This window comes from Notolepis coatsorum (genome assembly GCF_963971535.1).
Source record: "Notolepis coatsorum genome assembly, chromosome: 11".
Taxonomy (NCBI): Eukaryota; Metazoa; Chordata; class Actinopteri; order Aulopiformes; family Paralepididae; genus Notolepis; species Notolepis coatsorum.
This window is the reverse complement of record NC_140175.1, coordinates 102423314-102448134: the sequence shown is the minus strand read 5'-3', so window position 1 is coordinate 102448134 and position 24821 is coordinate 102423314. Positions and strand designations below refer to the sequence as shown.

Here is a 24821-nt window from a genome sequence, read left to right as displayed (position 1 = left end):
CGTGGTCAACAACACGTTCCACAACAGGTGAGACCGGCTGGTCTTCAAGGCCCTGGTCAACAACACGTTCCACAACAGGTGAGACCGGCTGGTCTTCAAGGCCGTGGTCAACAACACGTTCCACAACAGGTGAGCGGCGTCTAGACGGTTTCAACCTGTTAAAGGTGTTGTGGAATATTTTAAATGAGCCATGACAGTAAGCTGTAGGAATTTCAGATCGAGTCAGTTTGTATAAAAATATAGTAACATAGTTTATTATCTACAGCCATAGAAGAAGTGATCAGTTTATCATCAGAGACACAAGCGTCTGACCGGAAAGTGACCAAGAGCTCTGGTCAGAACGTACATGAATACATAACTGAAATGACATTAGACACCAGATATGGCAGAAAGGTAAACAAAATATGCCCTAGTGAGAGAAATGAATAACAAAAGACGGGTCTAGGCTTGATTGATTGATTGAAAACTTTATTAACAGATTGCAGAATGGGTACAATACAGTACAGCTCAATACACACAATTGTTAAGGGGATGCAGACCAGAGAAAGACTTTCGTCTTGTTTCCACCAGGGTCCCCCATTTTCAATTCATCAGGACATATATGACATACATGACATACAGATAGTCAGTACTGCTACATCTATACATTTATGACATACCAGATTTGCAAATACAGTACTGTTTGTGATACAGAAGGAGTCAAGAAAAGGGAGTATATACATTTGACGTAGAAACTGTACATTGGAGGAGGTTGGGTGGGGGGGGTTGGGTACACTGGGATATTGACAACCATACTGGGTAATTTACATTGGAGGTGGTTGGGGGGGGCACACTGTATAAGCAAGCAAAACTGTACATTGAGGGGGGGGGGGAGACTCTGTACAAACAAACAAAATTGTACATTGGACTATTGACAAAACCATACTAGGTAAATGACTGTACATTGGAGGGGGTTGGGTTAGGATATTTACAGGGGCCAGTGTTGAATTGCAGTCTCCCGTAGGTGTCTCTTGAGAGAGGTTTTGAAAGTGGGTAGTGATCCACATTCCTTTACAGCTTTGGGTAGGGCGTTCCACATTGATGTGGCATAATTGCGAAACGTGTTTAGTCCCTTATTTGAGCCGAATCTGGGTTTAACATGATTTGTGGAGCTCCCTCTGGTGTTGTGATCGTGGTATTCACTGACCTTTGGGAAGTATTTTGCCATGTACATGGGTACCTTGGTCGTGTAGTGTATCTTGTAGACCAGGCCCATTGCAAGTTGCTGTACTCTGTCATCTACTCTAAGCCATCCTAGGTTGTCAAAGTGGGCAGGGGTGAGGTGGGTTCTAGGAGTAAGGTCAAGCAGTAGTCTGACCAGTTTGTTTTGAGATGTTTGTAATTTTGTTTTTAGCGTCTTTGAGGTGCTTTGGTACCATGAGGTGCAAGCATAGTCGTAGTACCCCTGAATGAGTGCTCCTGCCAGAGTCTTCAGGGTATTCTTGTTTACCAGAGAGGAGATCCGGTACAAGAATCGAGTTCGTTGGTTGACTTTTTTTATTACATTGGATGCCATTTTGTCACAGGAGAGATTAGCCTCTAGGATGGAACCCAGGTAGGTAATTTCATCTTTCCTTGTGACAATATTGTCACCCACTGTAACTGAGAAGCCGTCGGTCTTGCTGAGTTTGTTATTTGAACCGAAGAGAATGGACTCTGTTTTGCCCATGTGTAATGATAGTTTGTTATCAGCGAGCCATATGCAGATTCTGCCTAGTTCCGAGCTGAGGGTTTTTTCAACCTGTAACTTGTTCTTGTCAGAGACCAGCAGGGCTGAGTCGTCCGCAAACAGGAACAAGTTGCAGTCACAAGCTGACGACATGTCATTTGCATAAATTAGGAACAGTAGCGGTCCTAGTATGCTTCCTTGTGGAACACCACAGCTCACTGTGAGGGGGGGGGATAGGGTACCGTTTACCTCCACCATCTGTTCCCTCCCCTCAAGGTAGGATTGCATCCAGCTCACTGATAGACTATCAAAACCAATTGCTTTTAGCTTGTCAATCAGAATGGAGTGATTGACCGTGTCAAAGGCCTTTTGTAGGTCCAGCATGACCATGCCGCAGTATTTGCCTGCGTCCACCTCTTGTTTGATGTGGTCATTCAAATAGAGAAGGCATGTGTCAGTGGAGTGGGATGTTCTGAAGCCAGATTGGAATTCGTAGATTAGATTTTTTTCCGCTAGGTACTTTTCGACCTGTTCGTAGACTATTTTTTCCATGACTTTCGAGATGGAGGTGAGAATAGAAACAGGGCGGTAGTTGCCTGGGTCTAATTTGCTGCCCTTTTTGTGCAGAGGGGTCACCCTCGCAATTTTGAAGTCCTTGGGGACGTGTCCCTGTTTTATGGAGAGGTTTATTATGTGTGTGATGATTGGGGTGATGGCGGCTGCTGAGTCTCTGAGGAATTTGGAGGGGATGTTGTCATGGCCAGTGGCCTTGTTAGGTTGGAGGGCGCTCAGTTTATTGAGTACCTCATCTGTTGTTACCATTTCCAGTTTGAAGTCGTCCTTGCGGACCCCTAGGTTTTTGTAGTAAGCTACTATGTGTTCTACCCCATAAAGCCCTGAGTGGGAGGGTAGTTTGTTTACCAGTGTTGTGGCTATGTTTGTGAAGAAAATGTTTAAGTAATTGGCTACATCCAGCTTGTCTGTGATGAGCGTGTTGTCCGTTTTTATGTTTATGTTTGAGAATCTGGTTTTAAGTTTTTTACTGCATCCTAGTTGATTATTGAGTAATTTCCAAAGTTCACGTGGTTTGTTTTTGTTTTCCTCAGTTTTGTCATTGATGAAATTCTTTTTTGCAGTTTTGATCATGGAGTTTACGTCGTTTCTTAGTCTGTTTCTTTCTAGTTTGAGTTCAGTCACGTGGGCTTGGAGTTCACTGCTCGTGCTTTTAGTAAGCTTTGACTGACTTTTACGAAACTCAGAGCATTTTTTGTCTCTGGTTTTCATAGCGGCCAGCTTATGTTATGTCTTTCACACTAGAACAAGAGTAAAGGCCATGTCATATCTCCTCAACCTTGGTCGTTGTTAAAGAGACACTGTGTCTGGGCTGACCTATATTAAACTAGTCAAGCTGTACAGAGATTTAACACAGATGGATTGGACATAGATAACATTTCCCTAACAAAGGAAAATAACCTAAGTTTAGACAAAGACAGACAAGATATCAGAGCTTCCTGTCGCAGCCGTGGGGAAAAGACTGTGTACACAGTTCTCCAAATAAATAAGGAGTTGAACCCTTCAGACCTTTGTGGTGGAACTGGAGAGGTTAACCATGCGTGTGGTCAACTCTTCATTGTTGATTTTCAACAATTCATTGATTGTTCATTGATTCACATCAACATGGCTAATCAAATATAATTTAGGTTAGGAGTTCAGTAAAGGACTTGACCTTTCTGTGGCCAGGAAGAAGGGGGCAAGCACCCCCCCCCCCTCATTCTGTGGGGTTGTCTTTTAAGCCATCTGGGAGGAAAGGGGGTGGGGGAGGGACGACCAGGTGAGGGGAGAGGAAAGGAGGATACAGGGGGGAGGGGAGGTGTTAATAAAAGGCCTTGAAAGGAAATTCCACACTTTATAGTTGGAAAATAAGACAATATTGAGTGCGTGACCTTTACCTTTACTGTGAACTTTACCAGGTTCGACACATTCGCAGATTCCCTGCAGTTTCATCCCATGACTAGTAGAGTATCAGCATTTTTCTCTATCAAAATCAGTTCTGAGAACTGGGAAACCAACATTCTAGAACTGACGAGCCTATATACATTTGACTTCCTGTGAATTGTCGACCCCTGTGTCATACCTTTATGAACATCATGTGAGAGTATACACACGTACAAAGTGTTGTGCAAATGTGTGTCAGGATTGGGGGTGGGGGGTGGGGGGTGTAGGTCGGACACACGCAGACACACACAAAAAGGGGAATCCACTGGAATCGCTGAGCAATGAGAGAGGGTGGGGGAAAACACAAGAATAAAATTAATAAAAATAAAACACCAGTATAAAATAACAATTTAAATGTAAAAAAGTAACCACCACTGCCTAGCAGTTGAAAAAATTAAAATAAAAAAACAACAGCACTAGAGACGGAGAAAACCCTAGAAGCATGAGCTTGGGACACTCCTCTAATATTGAGGGAAAACATGAAATGGACAAGCAGCCGAACACAGTCAACCAAGCTACTTCAAGGCACTGCACACCTGACACCAATCAGGTGGCAATCAAGCCCCACACACCTGCCATGCCGCATGGCAATTAACTGCAGAGGCCTGTGATTGACAGCTCACCAGAGAAAACCAAAAATACACCCAAAGCACCTTAGAATAAACTAAAATAAAACCCACATAAACCGTGATCCATCACAATGTGTGTCTATACAGCTGCAGTATCGAAGTGGGCGTTCGCGTCGAAGCGTACAACTGTGAGGAGTGGACGGAGAACAGGCCGCGCCACATCAACAGTGCTTTTCTCATCTTCGAACTGGCCAACACGCCCGGAGACACGCCCGCCTTGCCCGACGTCACACCCACCACACCGGTAACACACAGCCTTTTATTTATAGGTGCATAACACTCTGGAACAACCTACCTAGTTATCTCTACACTTTTAGTAAATCGATTTGTAAAAAGAAACTCAAATCACACTTTCAGCTGTTGCCTTAATAATGTGTGTATTGCATTTGTGTATGGGTTTTATTAGCCTGCAAGTTTTCTCATTTTGTATCTTTAAAAATGGGTATTTATTGTACGTTTTAGTTAATTGCTTTGTTTTTTTATTTCTATCTATAGCATCTGTGAAAGTAGCTTACTTGCTGTATACTAAATCCTTGTTTTTATCTTTTGTATCGATCTATGCATTAATTGTTTTATGTATCATGTTGTGTGTGGACCCCAGGAAGACTAGCTGGGAGCCACGGCACCACAGATCCTTAATAAAAACAAAAACAAACACGACGCGTGCAAAAACGGTGTTCATCCAAGTAGACACACCAAGTACCGTAGAGCCTCGGGGGAAGGAACTTAACCCTCCAGTCACCCTTGTCGCAATTCTGGTCAAATAGCCTTTTTTCATGTGTGTTTGTGGATAGCGTTGGCTAGATTTGATGTATATGCCAAAAAAGTAGCTCAGTATCACATTGTGGACTCACATTACAATAATCCATGTTTCACCCTAGTCGCAGAAATGAACAGGTTAGGGTTAGGGTTAGGGTAACCCTAGGGTAATCCTAACCCTAACCCCCTAACCCTAACCCTAATTTAAGAAATGGTTAAAATCCTGAAAATGAATAAATATTCTATATGTATGGTGAGGACTGAAGTTAATAATGATATTCATGAAAAAAAACTGGAACAATACATGAAAAAGATATGTTTTTACTGAGATCGCAGTTTCGGTCACTAGGGAGACAGGTAGTGGGTTTTTTGAAGGGTGACTGGAGGGTTAAACACTCGTGTTTTTTTTCCGTAGGAAGGAGAGAGGAGGTACATCGCTGCTATCGCAAGGAGGAGAATACGCATGGCAAAGTAATGATTTCTCTCATCATTAAAGGAACACGTCGACATTTTGGGAAATTAACTTACCGCCTTCTCCCGAGAGAGACAAGAAGATAGATACCAGTTTTCCTCTCTGTGCGTTCAGGAGAAAGCTATCTGGCTGCATGTTAGCCTAGCTTAGCACAATGAATGGAAGTGGACATGACCGGTTAGCCTTTGGGAGAGGTGTTAGTTGGACAATGCCTAGGCTAACCGGTCATGTCCGCTTCCATTCATCATGCTAAGCTAGGCTAACATGCAGCCAGATAGCTTTCTCCTGAACGCACAGAGAGGAAAACTGGTATCTATCTTCTTGTCTCTCTCGGGAGAAGGCGGTAAGTTAATTTCCCAAAATGTTGGCGTGTTCCTTTAAGCCCTGATAAACTGTAATAAAGAAATTCTGAGCCAATCGTGTTTCCATGTGTCCAGGAGTTAAACCCAGCTCTCTTTCCTCTCACAGGAAACACATCCTGTCCTGTAAAGGGGACGGCCCGCTCTCTGTCGCCTGGGACAAAAGCAATCAGGTACCGTAGCCGACAAGCATCACACCTTCAGAATCAGAATCAGAACGGTCTTTATTGTCAAGTCGTTTTCACATACAAGGAATTTGCTTTGGACGTTATCGGTGTGGCATTAGCGGACAGACATTAACAGACAGATAATATAATAAAGAGGTGGAGTAAGATAAAATGAACTAAGTTGAGCACAATAGAATATAATGTAATTATGAAATAATATTAAATGGGATATAAACTAAATTAAATATAGCACAATAGAAAATAGGAATAGGCCAGGGCTGAGCCATTGGGCAGTTATAAGATGATAAGATAAGATGATAAGATGATCCTTTATTGATCCCCTTGGGGAAATTCGGGTGTCAAAGCAGCATGGGGGGGGGGGGATACAGGGTGGGTGATGCATAGCTTCACAGTCCTATATACACTATAGGTACACTTAAAGACAAGTATATATACAAATACAATATAATATAAAAAAAAGTACAAACTTGTGCATGAGTATGAGTCAGTGAAGTATGAACAGGTATGCTTGGTTGTTTATGCAAGTATTTAGTCCAGTAGGGGTGTGTTAATGTAACACAGTGTGGGGGGGGGGGGGGGGGGGGGGGCTATGATCAGTGGTTTCCTGTATGACAACTATTAAAGAACTTGAACTTGAACTTGGTCTATTATTCCATAGAACTATTCTCAGTCTGTCTCTGTCTTGTGTCTTACTGCCCCCTACAGGTGTACCTGGGTTATAACAACATTGCAGCCCTCACTGTACTTTCAGAGAAACAGGACTGGGAGCTGAACAGTATTCGGGATAGGGTAAAGTTCTGACTCTCTATCTCTATCTCTATCTCTATCTCTATCTCTATCTCTATCTCACACACACACACACACACACACACACACACACACACACACACACACACACACACACACACACACACACACACACACACACACACACACACACACACACACACACACACACACACACACACACACACACACACACACACACACACACACACACACACACACACACACACACACACACACACACACACACACACACCTTAACCTTTCACTACCACACTACAGACGGTTAACCTTTCACTACCACACTACAGCAGGTTAACACTTTCACTACCACACTACAGAAGGTTAACCCTTCACTACCACAGTAACCGTCTGTAGTGTGGTAGTGAAAGGGTTAACCTTCTGTAGTGTGGTAGTGAAAGGGTTAACCTTCTGTAGTGTGGTAGTGAAAGTGTTAACCTGCTGTAGTGTGGTAGTGAAAGGTTAACCTTTGTCGTGTGGCAGTGAAATGGTTAACCTTCTGTATTGTCGCAGTGAAAGGGTTAATCATTTGGTAGTGTGGTAGTGAAAGGGTTAAATTATTATTTTATTTATTTGGTCATCTTTTTTTTATCATGCGAAGCATCTTTATGTCGCACGTTGTTTTCTGCCATATTCATATTCACCGCCCAGGTCAGCGTGTACGTCCTCGAGGAGAGGGAGCTGCTGTGTCTCAAGGTTCAGATGGAGGCTATGACCTCTGCCCTCCACGCCTTCGTCCAGCTGGCTGACCTCCGGCAGCGACCACTGTGGGACAAGCACTACCTGTATGTTTTTTTTTTTTAAACTTACATTTTTATTTGCAAACTTTTCTATCTACAAACATCAACACCAACAACATTACAACATTACAATTGACAGACAAAATTATAAGAAAATAACATCTAAACCAAGTAAAAAAAAGACATAAATAGTAAATAAAAGTAAACATAGTGGCATGGGGTCATCGGTCCGTTCATAGTTTATTTACATTTCAATTTATTTTCTTTGTTTCCTTTTCATTAAGTATTGTATCTAGGGAACCTATCACAGGAAGGAATTCAGGGGGAAGGCAAATACCTGATTAAGATACTATTAGTAGCACTAGCAGCCAAGAAAGCAACTGACTAAACTGTGGTACAGAGTAGAAGCACCGACGAAGGAGCAATGGACAGAGATAGTAGGGGGGATACAGGACATGGAAAGAATCACACATATGCTGAGGCTACAAGATGAGAAATTTGAATCAAAATGGGAGGAATATAGGAAAAAAAGAAACGACATCACTGTGCCTGTTCTACTACCACTAACCTCGGTGTCCTTCCATCACTACCTGCATGTTCTACCACCACTAACCTCGGTGTCCTTCCATCACTACCTGCCTGTTCTACCACCACTAACCTCTGTGTCCTTCCATCACTACCTGCCTGTTCTACCACCACTAACCTCTGTGTCCTTCCATCACTACCTGCCTGTTCTACCACCACTAACCTCAGTGTCCTTCCATCACTACCTGCCTGTTCTACCACCACTAACCTCAGTGTCCTTCCATCACTACCTGCCTGTTCTACCACCACTAACCTCAGTGTCCTTCCATCACTACCTGCCTGTTCTACCACCACTAACCTCTGTGTCCTTCCATCACTACCTGCCTGTTCTACCACCACTAACCTCTGTGTCCTTCCATCACTACCTGCCTGTTCTACCACCACTAACCTCAGTGTCTTTCCATCACTACCTGTATGTTCTACCACGACTAACCTTAGTGTCTTTCCATCACTACCTGCATGTTTTTATAACAGCTGCTCTCAGTGTCTTTCCAAACAGCCGCAGTGCCTCGCTGACCACCTTTACCTTTACCATACATTCTTGGTTAAGATAAGATACAACTTTATTGCCCGTGTGAAATGGTAATCAGTCACAACAAGACACATAACAACACAATAAGAACGTTTGAGAAACGTTTGTGAAAATAGCGTGCGTGTGCCACACACACACAAATAGTGAATCAAGTCAAATAGTGCACGTGCAGATACAACCGGTATATAGACATGTCATCTATGATGATTAGTAGGAGGATTGTTGAAACAGTTTTAGACTTTATGGTGATGTAATTTGCAGGCATGCTGCAACTTCAAACCTCTGGACTCGGGCTTATCACTCTGCCCTCAGATTTATCACGCTGCGCGGTCAGATCACAATCACCAGCTCTAAACTCGGAAGATGCCTTTTAATCGACGCGCCCCGACACTTGGAATGACCTGCAGCTCACTCTAAAAGCTGGAGGTTGTTCCAACATTGACAGAAATATTTCTGTGTCAACTTGTGACTGTTTTTAACCCTTTCACTGCCACACTACCAAATGGTGAACCCTTTCACTGCCACACGACAAGGGGTTAACCCTTTCACTACCACACTACAGAAGGTTAACCCTTTCACTACCACACTACAGAAGGTTAACCCTTTCACTACCACACTACAGACGGTTAACCGTAGGCAGTGAAAGGTTGATTGATTGATTGATTGATTGATTGATTGATTGATTGATTGATTGAAAAGTTTATTAACAGATTGCAGAATGGGTACAGTACAGTACATCTCAATACATACAATTGTTAAGGGGATGCAGACCAGAGAAAGACTTTCGTCTTGTTTACATCAGGGTCCCCCATTTTCAATTCATCAACCTTCTGTAGTGTGGTAGTGAAATGGTTAACCAATTTTGTTGTTTACATACATTTTTATTGTGTTTATGTGACTCTGTTTGTATTTGTATCTTTTCTGTTGATAGTAAACTCATCATTGTTGTAAATGGGGGAACTAACTAACTAACGAGTTGAAATAAAGGTTGAATGAATCAATCTATCTAGCGCTAGGAGGTCGACTGCACCTGGAATAAACATCGTCCTGCAGACATTCAGTAGCTTTCTTCTAACAAACCTTTAGGGGCAGCTCCTAATGGTCAACAGTGTCAGACTGGTATACTGGGCAGCTCCTAGTGGTCAACAGAGTCAGACTGTGGTCGTACTGGGCAGCTCCTAATGGTCAACAGTGTCAGACTGTGGTCGTACTGGGCAGCTCCTAATGGTCAACAGAGTCAGACTGTGGTTGTACTGGGCAGCTCCTAGTGGTCAACAGTGTCAGACTGGTTGTACTGGGCAGCTCCTAATGGTCAACAGTGTCAGACTGTGGTCGTACTGGGCAGCTCCTAGTGGTCAACAGAGTCAGACTGTGGTCGTACTGGGCAGCTCCTAATGGTCAACAGTGTCAGACTGTGGTCGTACTGGGCAGCTCCTAATGGTCAACAGTGTCAGACTGTGGTTGTACTGGGCAGCTCCTAATGGTCAACAGTGTCAGACTGTGGTCGTACTGGGCAGCTCCTAATGGTCAACAGTGTCAGACTGTGGTTGTACTGGGCAGCTCCTAATGGTCAACAGTGTCAGACTGTGGTTGTACTGGGCAGCTCCTAATGGTCAACAGTGTCAGACTGTGGTTGTACTGGGCAGCTCCTAGTGGTCAACAGTGTCAGACTGGTTGTACTGGGCAGATCCTAGTGGTCAACAGAGTCAGACTGTGGTTGTACTGGGCAGATCCTAGTGGTCAACAGAGTCAGACTGTGGTTGTACTGGGCAGATCCTAGTGGTCAACAGAGTCAGACTGTGGTTGTACTGGGCAGCTCCTAGTGGTCAACAGTGTCAGACTGTGGTTGTACTGGGCAGATCCTAGTGGTCAACAGAGTCAGACTGTGGTTGTACTGGGCAGATCCTAGTGGTCAACAGTGTCAGACTGTGGTTGTACTGGGCAGCTCCTAGTGGTCAACAGTGTCAGACTGTGGTCGTACTGGGAAGCTCCTAGTGGTCAACAGTGTCAGACTGTGGTTGTACTGGGCAGCTCCCAGTGGTCAACAGTGTCAGACTGTGGTCGTACTGGGCAGCTCCCAGTGGTCAACAGTGTCAGACTGTGGTCGTACTGGGCAGCTCCTAGTGGCCAACAGTGTCAGACTGTGGTTGTACTGGGCAGATCCTAGTGGTCAACAGTGTCAGACTGGTTGTACTGGGCAGCTCCTAGTGGTCAACAGTGTCAGACTGTGGTTGTACTGGGCAGCTCCTAGTGGTCAACAGTGTCAGACTGTGGTCGTACTGGGCAGCTCCTAGTGGTCAACAGTGTCAGACTGTGGTTGTACTGGGCTGCTCCTAGTGGCCAACAGTGTCAGACTGTGGTTGTACTGGGCAGGTCACAGGTGTGAATGTGCTCAGCGAACCTACCCTGGGTAAATGAAGATATAAAAAGGCAACATAATTTAATCTTAGAATTCAGGCTAATTGCACATGAGATAAAAATACTTTTTTTATCCACTTTTTTTTAAATTTTTCTCCCATCCCAATTTAGCCGTGCCAATTCTCCCCTCCCCTGTCTTGAACATTGCTTGCATGTGCCACCCACTGGCCGGTTGTAGGGAGGATAGAAGCCTTGCATCACATGTCCCCTCCGATACACAAGGAGGCAGCCTGTCACATCTTTTCACCTGCCAGAGCGGACTCTCATTTGGCGAGGAGTAACGTGTGGGAGGCTCACACTACCCCCACCATTTTCCTGTCTCTGCTGTGCAGGCGCCCCAACCGACCTGTAGGAGTCGCTGTTTACAATGTCCAGATTACCACCCATTGACTTCCACCCGCTAACTCTGCCAATTGAGTTAGTATGACGGCCGGACAAAGCCGGAGGCAACGCCAACAGCCGGATTCGAACCCGGTGTCTCTTGCGTTGGTGACGAGCGCAATGTCCGCTGCGCCACCCAGCCGCCTAGATAAAAATACTTCTTATAACCTTTGACCTTTTCTCCGTGCCCTGCCACAGGAACTGCGAGGAGGTGGAGAAGGCCAACAATGAGGAGACAGTGTTCCATGCTAAATGTTCCCCCGACAACGGACACGAAATGCAAGACTTTGTGTACCTACAGTCAAAGAGGCAACCCTGCAAGGAGGGGTATGTTACCTCTACACACTAATCATTCTGCTGTTCAGTAACTAAATCGTGGTTTTGAGTATGTGGAGTTTGTGGAGTACTTATAATCAGGTTGATTGGTCCTCTCTGATGGAGAGGCGCAAGCAACAAACACTGGTATTTGTTAATTTTTAAAGCCCTTATTGGTAAGTTACCTCCTTATACTACATCGTTATTGGAATGGAATTTTGGAATCAATGGAACCCGTTCTAGTGACTGGCTGGTCCTTAAGTTCCCCTGAGTTTGCTTGGAACTGGGTAAATCTGTTGCAGAGTTTAAGACCTTGATCTCCAACCTTCAATCAAATTGTACGTGTTTCAGTTGATTTGTTATCCTTGGTTTTTGCCTCGTCTTGTTGTCTTAATGTTATGATTTTATATGCTGTGTGATTTTATAGTTTTTTTTTGTGCTCATTTCATGTACGCTCAACGTGACTGTAAATGAGGGAAACCTCAGTTGCCTTTCTGTTATGGTTTGACACCGACCCCAAACGCAACGACACAAGAGAGTAGGATTCAGAGTTGCCAAAAACAAGGGCTTGTTTATTAAGACTAAATAAACAGCACAGACTGGGAAGAGTTCAAACAAAGACTGGAATACAAGCAAGGATGAATGTTGCTGCTCTGCAGCTTCTCCCGGGATGGTAGTCAGGGGAAGCAGACGCTGACGTCAGAGCCGCTCTGCAGACTTCTCTCGGCAGAATCTCCGAGGTGGTTGCGGGACCGAGAGAGAGAGAGGGAGCGAGTTAACTCTGAGTGCAGGTGGAACAGAGCAGGTGAACAGGAGAGGTGACTTGTACCCGAAAACAGAGTTATCCAAGTGACTGAATCTTCGGTGTAAATACACACTGTGAGTAACGTTCCAAACACAATCCCAAGTGATAGATATCTTCGGTGCAAAATAAACACTGTGAGCGAAGTCCCAAAATACAAATCCAATGTGATAATATCTTCGGTGTGTAAACACACAGTGGGAGATGTTAGGCCAAAATATTATCCCAATGAAACAATCCAAAAAAGGCTAAACGCTGGGTGAGTGACTGTCTGATGAAAAGCTGGAAATCTTCAGTGTTATATAAACACACGAAAAACGGAATTGGATCAAAGATAGTCATAAAAAACTCACCCAGGCGTTGTGCGTAAAGAGCGTTGGAACAGAATGGAGCGAGTGCGTCGCCTCGGGGAAAGGGTGTCCAAGAGGAATGCTTCTTGAATATCCTGGAGGCAAAGCACAGGGAAACAACAGCAGGCAGCAGGAACGGCGAATGCAAGAGAAATATCAAAACGATCCAACAAAACTTGAATGGGGAAACGGGGTATAAATAATACGGGAATGCTTAATTGACAAGCAGTGACAGCTGAGGGATGTGATTGATAAGCGTGTGGACGGGGGAGAACCAATCAACGACGTCTCTGGGAAGAAGCGTGTGAATAGGGGAATGAAATGATTAACAGAAAACAAATGGAAAAGAGCGAGTAGGCTTAAAGGAACAGAGCGAGTAAGTGAGCAAAGGACAAAAAACCTCACAGTACCCCCCCCTCCACGGGAGCCACCCGGCGACCAGGCCGACCCGGCTCGTCAGGATGGGCACGATGGAAGTCAGTGATCAAGCCGGGATCCACGATGAGCTGCCGGGAGACCCAGCTACGCTCCTCAGGGCCGTAACCCTCCCAGTCCACCAGGTATTGGAACCCCCGGCCCCGCCGACGAACGCCCATCAACCGGCGGACCTGCCACTGGGGGTGACCATCCACCAACACGGGAGGCGGAGGATCAGGAGCTGGAGGCATAAGGGGACTGAGGGAGACGGGCTTAACCCGGGAGACATGGAACACAGGGTGAATGTGCATGGACGCAGGAAGTTTCAGGCGCAGGGCCGCCGGACTGAGTACCTTCAGGACCTCGAAAGGTCCGACGAAACGGGGGTTGAGCTTCTTGGCCGAGGACCGAAGCGGGAGGTCCTTTGCGGAGAGCCACACCCTCTGCCCAGGGAGGTAAGTCGGCGCAGAAACCCGGCGCCGGTCGGCACCACGACAGGCGCGCTCAGATGTCCGGAGCAGCGCGGTCCTGGTGATCTCCCAAACTTGTCGGCAGCGGTCGAGGTGGTCCTGCACGGAGGGAACTGCCACTTCCGCCTCCTGTGCGGGGAAAAGAGGGGGTTGGTAGCCCAGGGAAACCTCAAATGGTGAGAGGCCGGTGGCGGAACTGACCATTGAATTGATGGAGTATTCAACCCAGGGAAGGAAACGGCTCCAGGATGCCGGTCTCTCGGCTGCCACACACCGAAGAGCAGACTCCACGCTCTGGTTCATCCTCTCCGTCTGTCCGTTAGTCTGGGGATGATAACCAGAGGAAAGACTGACCGTCGCCCCCAATCCCTTGCAAAAGGCCCGCCATACCTGGGAGGTGAACTGGGGCCCCCGGTCAGAGACGATGTCCTGGGGAAACCCATGAAGGCGGAACACGTGGTGAGTCAGGAGGTCCGCCGTCTCGGCCGCCGAGGGAAGCTTGGAAAGGGCCACGAGGTGAACCCCCTTGCTGAATCGATCCACCACGGTCAGAAGGCAAGTGTTCCCCTGGGAGGAGGGAAGACCTGTGACGAAGTCTAGCGCCACATGTGACCAGGGACGGCTTGGAACGGGAAGTGGCTGTAAGAGCCCGGAGGGTGCCTGGTGTGAGGCCTTGCTGCGGGCACAGACCGCGCAGGCCAATACGAACTCCTTGACGTCGTTCCGCATGGTGGACCACCAGAAACGACGAGCCAGGAAGGAGAACGTGCGATGGACGCCAGGGTGGCAGGCGAACCGGCTGGTATGGCCCCAAAGCAGCACCCGGGACCGGACAGAGTCGGGGACGAAGAGACGATGAATCGGAACGTTGCTTGGAGCACGCTGGAAGCGTAGGGCACGTCTAACCACACCCTCGATGCCCAAGGTGATGGCTCCAACCACTCGGGCCTCCGGGAGGATGGGAGTAGGGTCCTCAGAGGGTGGAGCCCCCTTGGAGTGTAACCGGGACAGGGAGTCGGCCTTCGTGTTGCGGGAACCGGGGCGGAAGGTCAGCGAGAAGTCGAACCGACTGAGGAAACTGGCCCATCTCGCCTGCCGACCGTTGAGGCGCCTGGAAGCGCGGATGAACGTCAGGTTCTTGTGGTCCGTCCAGATGGTAAAAGGCTCCTCGGCCCCCTCTAGCCAATGACGCCACTCCTCCAACGCAGCCACGACCGCCAGCAGCTCCCGATTGCCGGTGTCGTAGTTCCTCTCGGCAGGGAGGAAACGACGCGAGTAGAAGGCGCAAGGATGTACCTTCTGGTCCGAAAGAGAACGTTGGGATAGGACAGCGCCCAGTCCTGTATCCGAGGCGTCCACCTCCACAATGAACTGTCTCTTGGGGTCAGGGTGGAGCAGGATAGGGGCGGAAGTGAACCTCTTCTTGAGGGAGCGGAACGCAGCACATGCCGCTGGGGACCAGTCGAACGGCAGAGCGGGGGAGGTCAGCTTGGTAAGTGGCTCCGCCACTTGACTGTAGTTCCGGATGAACCTTCGGTAGAAGTTGGCGAACCCGAGGAAACTCTGTAACTCCTTCCGAGTGGTGGGTTCAGGCCAATCCTCCACAGCTTGGATCTTGCGAGGATCCGCTCGAGTCAAGCCCTTCTCAACGATGAAGCCCAGGTAGTCGACGGAGTCGGAGTGGAAACGGCACTTCTCCGCCTTGACGAAGAGCCGATTGTGGAGGAGGCGCTCCAGCACACGGCGGACATGCTGGATGTGTTCCTCGAGGGTCCTGGAGAAGATGAGGATGTCGTCCAGGTACACCACCACGAACACCTCCAGCATGTCACGAAGGACGTCGTTCATGAGTGCCTGGAATACCGCCGGGGCGTTGGTGAGGCCGAACGGCATCACTAGGTACTCGTAGTGGCCCCTGGGGGTCTTGAAGGCGGTCTTCCATTCATCGCCCTCACGGATACGGACAAGATGGTAGGCACTCCGGAGGTCCAGCTTGGTGAAGACGGAGGCCTGGGTCAGTGGCTCGAAGGTGGAGTTCATGAGAGGTAGAGGGTACTTGTTCTTGATGGTGATCTCGTTGAGCTGGCGATAGTCGATGCAGGGTCGCAGGTCCCCATCCTTCTTACCAACAAAGAAGAAACCGGCCGCCACCGGGGAGGAGGAAGGCCGAATGAGTCCTGCTTCCAATGACTCAGAGATGTAGAGATCCATCGCCTTCTTCTCCGGAACGGTCAGACTGTAGAGGCGGCTGCCGGGAAGGGGAGCCCCTTGGCGGAGGTCGATGGCGCAGTCATAGGGGCGGTGAGGTGGAAGGGCCTGAGCCCTGGATTTACTGAAAACCTCCAAGAGGTCGTGGTACTCGGGAGGTATGGACGAGAGGTCCGGAGGCGACTCACCAGCGGGCCTCCGGGGCGGGGGACAGGACGCCGCCTGCAGACACAGGGCGTGACAGGAGGAGCTCCAGCCCTTGATGGTACCGGAGGACCAGGCGATGTGGGGCTCGTGCAGCGCGAGCCAGGGCCTACCCAGGACCACCGGGACAAGGGGGGATTGGGTGATGAGGAACTGGATTCTCTCGACGTGGTTCCCAGCGATGGTCAGCACGACTGGGCCGGTGCGTTGAGAGATGTCGGCCAGGCGGTGTTGGTCCAACGAAAAGATCTCCAAGGGCCTCACAAGGTCCTCAAGTGGAATGTTGGCTCGGGTAGCAAACTCGAAGTCGAGGAAATTCTCGTCTGCCCCAGAGTCGATGAGGGCCTCCACCGTGGCTCGTTGGTCCCCCCAGGCCAGGGTGACGCTCATCAGATGGTCAGGTGGTGCGCGGCTCTGGGAATGGGAAAAACGGCTCACCAGGATTTCCCGGGGTCTCGGCGAGCCTGATCTTTTGGCCGGGTGGGGCAGTCGGCGATTCGGTGTCCCTCCCTTCCGCAGTAGAGGCAGAGACCGGACCTGAGCCTTGCCTCACGCTCCGCCTGGCTCAGATGAGAGCGTCCCAGCTGCATGGGTTCCTCCTCGCGAACCGAACGGGAGGACCCGCTACCACCAGTTGTGTTGAGGACAGGGCGTCCAGGAGTGACGTCATGCGTCCGGGGGATCCGGGGTACCTCAGGAGGTAACAGTCGGGTCCTCTCGCGCCTTCTCTCCTGGAGGCGTCCGTCGATGCGGATGACGAGGCTAAACAGGTCCTCGAGGGAGTCGGGCACCTCCCGGGTGGTCACTGAGCCCCCTGAAGAAGGTTAGGCGAAGTGCAGGGTCGTTCCATCCACTCTCCACCGCCGCCAGTCGAAACTCCAGGACGTAGTCAATTACCCTGCCGCTCCCCTGTCGGAAGGTCCCCAACCGGGCTCCAGGGTCCAGACCTCGGGCTGGATGGTGGAACACTCTGCGGAGTTCCGCCACGAAGTCTGGATAGGAGAAAACAAAATCTGCATCCATTGCCCAGGAGGAAGTGACCCACTGGGCAGCATGGCCTGAAAGCAAGTTCGTCATATAGGCCACTTGGGACCCTCTAGCAGTAAAACGGCTTGGTTGATGACGGAAAACCAACTCACATTGCATGATGAATGTGGCACACTCCTCGGGATTGCCGTCGAACAGCCGTGGGACGGAGAGACGGGGTTCCCGAGGTGCGGGATCTGCTGGGGCTGCGGGGAATGCTCCTGAAGGATGTGAGGGAAGTAAAGCATTAACGGTGTCGCTCAGCGAGTGAAGCTGAACGAGAATACCAGATTGTTGTCCGCCAGAGCGGCCAGTGACCCTTGAATAGGCAGGACCTGTTCCCTGAGATCCTGCACCGCAGCCGCAGCCCTCTCTAGTTGGTGGCTGTGATCCTTGGTCAACTCGACTTGAATAGCAAGTGCGGTTCTGACCCTCTCTGTGTCGGCTGGGGTCGTCATTTTGGTTGGATCGTAATGTTATGGTTTGACACCGACCCCAAACGCAACGACACAAGAGAGTAGGATTCAGAGTTGCCAAAAACAAGGGCTTGTTTATTAAGACTAAATAAACAGCACAGACTGGGAAGAGTTCAAACAAAGACTGGAATACAAGCAAGGATGAATGTTGCTGCTCTGCAGCTTCTCCCGGGATGGTAGTCAGGGGAAGCAGACGCTGACGTCAGAGCCGCTCTGCAGACTTCTCTCGGCAGAATCTCCGAGGTGGTTGCGGGACCGAGAGAGAGAGAGGGAGCGAGTTAACTCTGAGTGCAGGTGGAACAGAGCAGGTGAACAGGAGAGGTGACTTGTACCCGAAAACAGAGTTATCCAAGTGACTGAATCTTCGGTGTAAATACACACTGTGAGTAACGTTCCAAACACAATCCCAAGTGATAGATATCTTCGGTGCAAAATAAACACTGTGAGCGAAGTCCCAAAATACAAATCCAATGTGATAATATCTTCGGTGTGTAAACACACAGTGGGAGATGTTAGGCCAAAATATTATCCCAATGAAACAATCCAAAAAAGGCTAAACGCTGGGTGAGTGACTGTCTGATAAAAAGCTGGAAATCTTCAGTGTTATATAAACACACGAAAAACGGAATTGGATCAAAGACAGTCATAAAAAACTCACCCAGGCGTTGTGCGTAAAGAGCGTTGGAACAGAATGGAGCGAGCGCGTCGCCTCGGGGAAAGGGTGTCCAAGAGGAATGCTTCTTGAATATCCTGGAGGCAAAGCACAGGGAAACAACAGCAGGCAGCAGGAACGGCGAATGCAAGAGAAATATCAAAACGATCCAACAAAACTTGAATGGGGAAACGGGGTATAAATAATACGGGAATGCTTAATTGACAAGCAGTGACAGCTGAGGGATGTGATTGATAAGCGTGTGGACGGGGGAGAACCAATCAACGACGTCTCTGGGAAGAAGCGTGTGAATAGGGGAATGAAATGATTAACAGAAAACAAATGGAAAAGAGCGAGTAGGCTTAAAGGAACAGAGCGAGTAAGTGAGCAAAGGACAAAAAACCTCACACCTTTCGAGTTTAAATAAACTTGCAACAAGAAAAGAGAGGCTCAGCTTCTTCCCCCAGGCCATCAGAACAATGAACACTGATCTCTCCACACACAAGCACACATGAACACACACATACACACACACAACACAACATTCTGCACTCGCACACACACAAACACACCACAGGTCACTTTAAACACACAAGAAAAGGACACTTTAAAGGAAAGAAAAGGACAAAATAACTTGTTGGGCGGCTGAGTGGCGCAGTGGGCAAGGCGCTCGCCACTAATGCAGGAGATGCTGGGTTCGAGCCCAGCTCTCGGCATTGCTACCAGCTTGGCTGGTCGTTCATACTAACGCAATTGGCAGTGTTAGGGGGTGGGAAGCTGGTGGGTGGGGATCGGACGTTGTGGACAGCGACTCCTACAGGTCTGTTGGTGTGCCTGCGCAGCAGAATCAGGAAGCAACGGGGGCGGCGGCTGCCTCCTCGTGTACCGGAGGGGACACGTGATGCAAGGCTTCGTCCACATTGCAGCCGGCCTGTGGGAGGCATGGCCTAACAGCGTTCGAGACAGGGGAGGGTAGAATTGGACAATACGAAATTGGGATGGGAGAAAAAAGTAAAAAAAAAAAAAAAAAAAAAAAAACTTGTTGTGATTGTTGTATAGTAGGCCTATAGGTAGTAACCGCAAGTATAGCATAGGGACATAGAATAAAAACTGCACATTGTATAGGTATGTCCATAGGATCCAGTGCCTTTAAGCAATTTATTAACATGTCTATTTACCATGTCGATTCTAGTTATCTTTTTTTTTAATTATTACTATTACTATTACTATTGTTTTTATTGCACAATCAAAGTGGGCATGGCCAACTGCATTTCACTGTATGCCCTGGTATGTGATGAATAAACCCTGAATCTTAAAGGTTTGAAATGAAAATGAACTACAGTGTGTCTTCCACAGGGATCCCTACGCCATCGCTCTGAGGTCCATAACAGTGTCTTCAGTTCCTCCTCAGCAGGACTTTCATCGGAGTGAAATCAAGTGTGTCGGACTCCTTATCAACAAAGTAGGACCCAATTCCTGCACGGTAAGACACACAGACACAATTACAGACAAAACTAGACACAGATGAGATGCTTTCTCATAGAGAAGCCCACATGCCAACTAGTGACGGTATTGAGATACAACTAAACGTTGTTCTGTCATTTCTTCCATTTGGCCAGACTTTAGTCACAAATTTCTAAGAAAAACACTGACGCTTCAGTTAACCACGAAATGGCAATGAGACATGCTACTGATCTTTTAGATTCGATTCGATTCTAATGTATTGTCATCATACTGGACAAGTACAACGAAAATAAGTTTGGCATCCAACCAGAGTGCAAATGTAACAGTAAAGTGCAACAGTAATATACAATGTACAGGTGATTAAACTGGATATAAAATATATACATTTGTACTACTGAGTAATACTGCTAATCTGATGTAGGTACAGAGTTGTAGTATTAATATGTACAGGTATACAGACACTATGGTAGTAAGTCATACTGGCCAGCAGCGTAACTAGTAAGAGTAGGTCAGGGATATGTACAGATATAGTATCTACAGATATGTACAGGTATGTAGACAGATGTGGATATATATATATATATATATATATATATATATATATATATATATATATATATATATATATATATATATATATACGGTGGTATATACCGCATTATTGTACATACAGACTAGAGTTATATGGGTATAGACTATAGTCTGAGGTAGGTAGTTGGGATTCAAAAGCCAATCTAGAGAAATGTTTAAATCACCCTTTATTCGTGGGGTATAATGTAGGTTTCCCTTCAATAATGTAGCTCCTAACATTACACTCAAATGAAAATTTGTTTTTATTAAAGACACCCTGTTATGTTGTACGTACGTAGTATTTTGTATGTAGGTAGAGGTGTAGTAATAAGACTCCGGATACAGGATTACTCTTTAGCCTTTTAGTTAAGCACGTCAGGTTACAGCTGGGTATCATCATACAGCATCGTGTACTCTTCTTCTGCACTTCACCTGTAGGCATAATATGGCATTCTATTAACTACGCCCCATGTGGAGACTCTTGGGAGTACAGCTTCAACATGTAATGTTAGAGGACACAACATCTCCCTTCTCTGTAAAATAATGTTACTTGCTACTCAGCATTATGCAAATTTAGAACTTTTGCTTTTTCACTTTCTTAAGTAAACTGAACCAACAGTCAGTATCATAAAACGTGTAACTCAAGGTAATGATTAAACAAAGGGAGCACAGGCTATTCAATCATTATCAAGATATAATTATATATGCTCAACCAATATTACTCTTAGTTCTCTCAGTGTGCAACAAAGTCCTGATGCCAACTAGGCTTGTTTCTTGCCCACGACTGTGCTGGAGTGTGACCGCTGAGCGCTGTCAGGGCAAGGCGGATCCCTAAGTCATGCTCATCTGGAGTGTTCGAAGTGTGAGCCAGACGGGATGCGTTCCATTTCTTTCCATCACTGAGCAGAAAGGTGCTTTTGCCAATCTTCCTTTTCACTGTCATTGGTGCACTGTATCTCGGGTGTGCTTTGGGGACGTGATGTGGTATTCTAATCCTGACTCTCTCCCCCTCCTGAAAAACAGGTGCACGAGCGCCACGCTTAGTATCTGTGTAGCGCTTCATTTTGGCTTGCTTGTTTTGGACCGTTTCTCTCACAGTCTCGTCCTGTGAACTCACCGTAGGCTGCAAGGGCAGTACGTCCAGTTTGGTGCGCATTTTACGACCATAAAGCAGTTCATGTGGTGAAACGCCAGTGGTGGCGTGGGGAGTGGCTCTGTATATTTGCAGACAACCCAACACAGCCTCTTTCCACGGTTGAGACTGCTGGATCGCTGTCTGAATGCAACTCCTCAGAACACGATGGAAGCGTTCGACAGCACCATTAGCCGCCGGATAGTAAACTGAAATCCGATTGTGAGCAATGTCTCTTTCCTTGAGGTACTCGGCGAAGGCTGCTGATGTGAATTGAGGTCCATTGTCTGTGACGACGCTCTCTGGGTTACCATGGCGACCGAACACAGAGCTTAGGAACTTGGTTACATCCGTAGTTGTAGCGTTGTGAGAAAAGGCTACCTCTGGCCACTTAGAATAGTAGTCTGTCAGTGTGATCGCGTAATGGCAGGCTGGCACAGCTGACTCGAAGGGCCCGACTATGTCGAGGCCTAGCTTCTTCCACGGGCCGTCTGGCAGTGGAACTGGCTGTAGAGGTGCAAAATAAATCTTGGCCGTCTTGTCATTAGACTGACAAGAGACACATTTGGATATGTCATTCATGGAGTTTAAAGGCATTGCACTTGACCTATGTACTGAATCATGTAATTGTTTTTAATCCATCATTGTAGTAATTGTAATTCATTGTAATTATTAACTGTTATGATATTTGTGTCCTTTGTTAACTCGTCATCACTGTAAATGAGGGAAACCTCAGTGCTTTCACGAGTATAAATAAAGGTTTGAAATGAAATGTCGGCCTGAACCTGAGAGTCCATCTTCGGCCACCAATAGAGATCCTGCAGACGCTGCTTAGTGCGTACGACCCCCTGGTGGCTCTCGTGTGCCAGTGTGAGCAATGTATGGCGTAAGGACACTGGTGCGATGAGGCGGTTGCCTCTGAGGACGTAATTGTCCTTGACTGACAGTTCCTCTCTGATCTTGAAGTATGCGATCAGATCTTGGCTCACTGATTTCACTGAGTGAGGCCAACCCCTGTTAATCTGACCACGCAGTGCAGTCACTTCAGGGCAGGTAGAGCAAGCAGCCCCAAACTCAGTCACCGACAGGGCACTGAGTGTAGCAGAGGTGTGTGCTACTATCTCGGGCTCCACATCCATAGCAGAGTCAGTAGAAGCAGTAATAGTAGCAGCAGTAATAGTAGCAGCAGTAGTAGTAGCAGCAGTAGTAGTAGTAGCAGCAGCAGTAGTAGCAGTAGTAGTAGTATCAGTAGTAGCAGTAGTATCCGCAGCAGCAGTAGTATCAGTAGAGAGACGGCGTCCCTGACCGTGAAAGGCAAGCGGCGTAACTTCTGGTGGACTGGCTTAACAGTAGGGTACATTTTTACACAATGCACAAAGCCTTTTGCACAGCCAAATGCCGTAGGAGCTGTGACAGTAGTAGCCATCACATCACACACAGCTCAGCATTCAATACCATAGTCCCCTCCAAACTCATAGCCAAGCTCAGGGACCTGGGCTTGAACTATGACCTCTGCCAGTGGGTCTTGGACTTCCTGACGGGCAGACCCCAGGTGGTAAGAGCCGGCAACTGCACCTCCTCATCCATCACGCTCAACATAGGGGCCCCCCAGGGCTGTGTTCTGAGCCCCCTCCTCTACTCCCTGTACACACATGACTGCGTAGCACAGCGGAACAACAACACCATCATCAAATTTGCTGATGACACAGTAGTGGTGGGCCTGATCTCTGCCAACGACGAAAGGGCCTACCTGGAAGAGGTAGAGAACCTGTCACAGTGGTGTCAGGAGAACTGCCTCTCCCTGAACGTCAGCAAAACAGAAGAGATGATTGTGAACTTCTACTCATGTACAATAGAGAGCATCCTGACCGGCAACATCACCTCCTGGTTTGGGAATAGCACTGCACAAGACCGTAGCAGACTACAAAGAGTGACACGTTCAGCCGAACGCACAATTGGAGGGGGGCTTCCCACCCTCCAGAACATTTACAACAAGCGGTGCAAGGGGAAGGCTAAGAGAATTATTAAGGACTCGAGCCACCCGAACAACTGCCTCTTTGAACTGCTGCGGTCAGGCAAGCGATACCGGAGTCTTAAGGCGAGCACAGAAACTCAGAAGAAGCTTCTATCCCCAGGCCATCAGGCTGCTAAACGAACAATAAACACTATGCAACAACCATCAAATGCACACAGCACACACACCCACACGCACTCAAACAAACAACACACTGCAGTACCCACTCTCCACACTTTAGATCACACAAACACACTTTACACTTTATATTTATTGATAAAGGATTTGCACTACAACTCGTACACCTACTGTGAATTGTACCTAAATTGCACCTCGTCCCATTTCTGCCTTGCACTATATAGTATTGTATATTAGTACACTGCACAGTATTGTATATTGTATGGTAACTCAGTTACGTATATTCTGCATCGAACATTGTACATATGTCTAAACTGAACACTGTGACCTCATTTTTTTACTTCTAATTTTACTATGTTATTTTATTTCATACTTATCTTGTCTTGCACAGTCTCTGGAGCGTAACAGTAAGAAGCATTTTGTATAAAAGTATTCTGTACTTCTGTATGACAACTATTAAAGAAACTTGAAACTTGAAACACAGGGGCAGGTGTAGAAGGCGTAGGAGCGGAGGAGGGAAGGACAGTAGTTCCACTAATGCAGAGGTGGAGTGCAGTCAACAGGTCCATTCCCAGCAGGGGAGTTCCTTTATCCACGACGTAAAATGTAGCAGGGACCGTGACATTGTCTCTCCTCACCTGAGCCTGTATGGCACCCCATGACAGGTATGCTAGCCTTGGTGTACGACACCAGCCGAACAGTAGGTGCAGATAGGGTAGTTTTACTGACTGAAGTATTTCTCATAAGTAGACAGTGGCATTATGGATACTGTTGAACCTGTGTCCACAACCAGTCTCAATTCCTGAGCCTGGGTAGTAGGTGTGTGTACATGCACGTTGCATACAATCCTTTTTGTAATGTCAGAAGCTTCCAAGCATAGCACTGTAGTTTCAGGAATTTCCACTGTACTCACCGACTGTGTTTTAGCACGGCAGACACAAGCAAAATGTCCTGTTTTCTGGCATAATTTGCAAGTCACTTTTACCGCTGGACATTGTGAAGAGTTCGCC

At 47.4% G+C, this 24821-nt stretch overlaps 1 protein-coding gene across 1 annotated transcript in view; it reads left to right on the top strand.

Annotated features, from left to right (window-relative positions):
• Positions 1–24821, top strand: part of acot12 (acyl-CoA thioesterase 12) — a 31026-nt gene that overhangs the window by 4706 nt on the left and 1499 nt on the right. The window contains exons 6-12 of the mRNA XM_084325029.1: positions 4409–4576; positions 5507–5562; positions 6032–6095; positions 6816–6899; positions 7569–7702; positions 11772–11900; positions 19850–19976. Of these exons, the coding sequence (XP_084181155.1) occupies positions 4409–4576; positions 5507–5562; positions 6032–6095; positions 6816–6899; positions 7569–7702; positions 11772–11900; positions 19850–19976 (762 nt within the window). The remainder of the gene's footprint in view (positions 1–4408; positions 4577–5506; positions 5563–6031; positions 6096–6815; positions 6900–7568; positions 7703–11771; positions 11901–19849; positions 19977–24821) is intronic.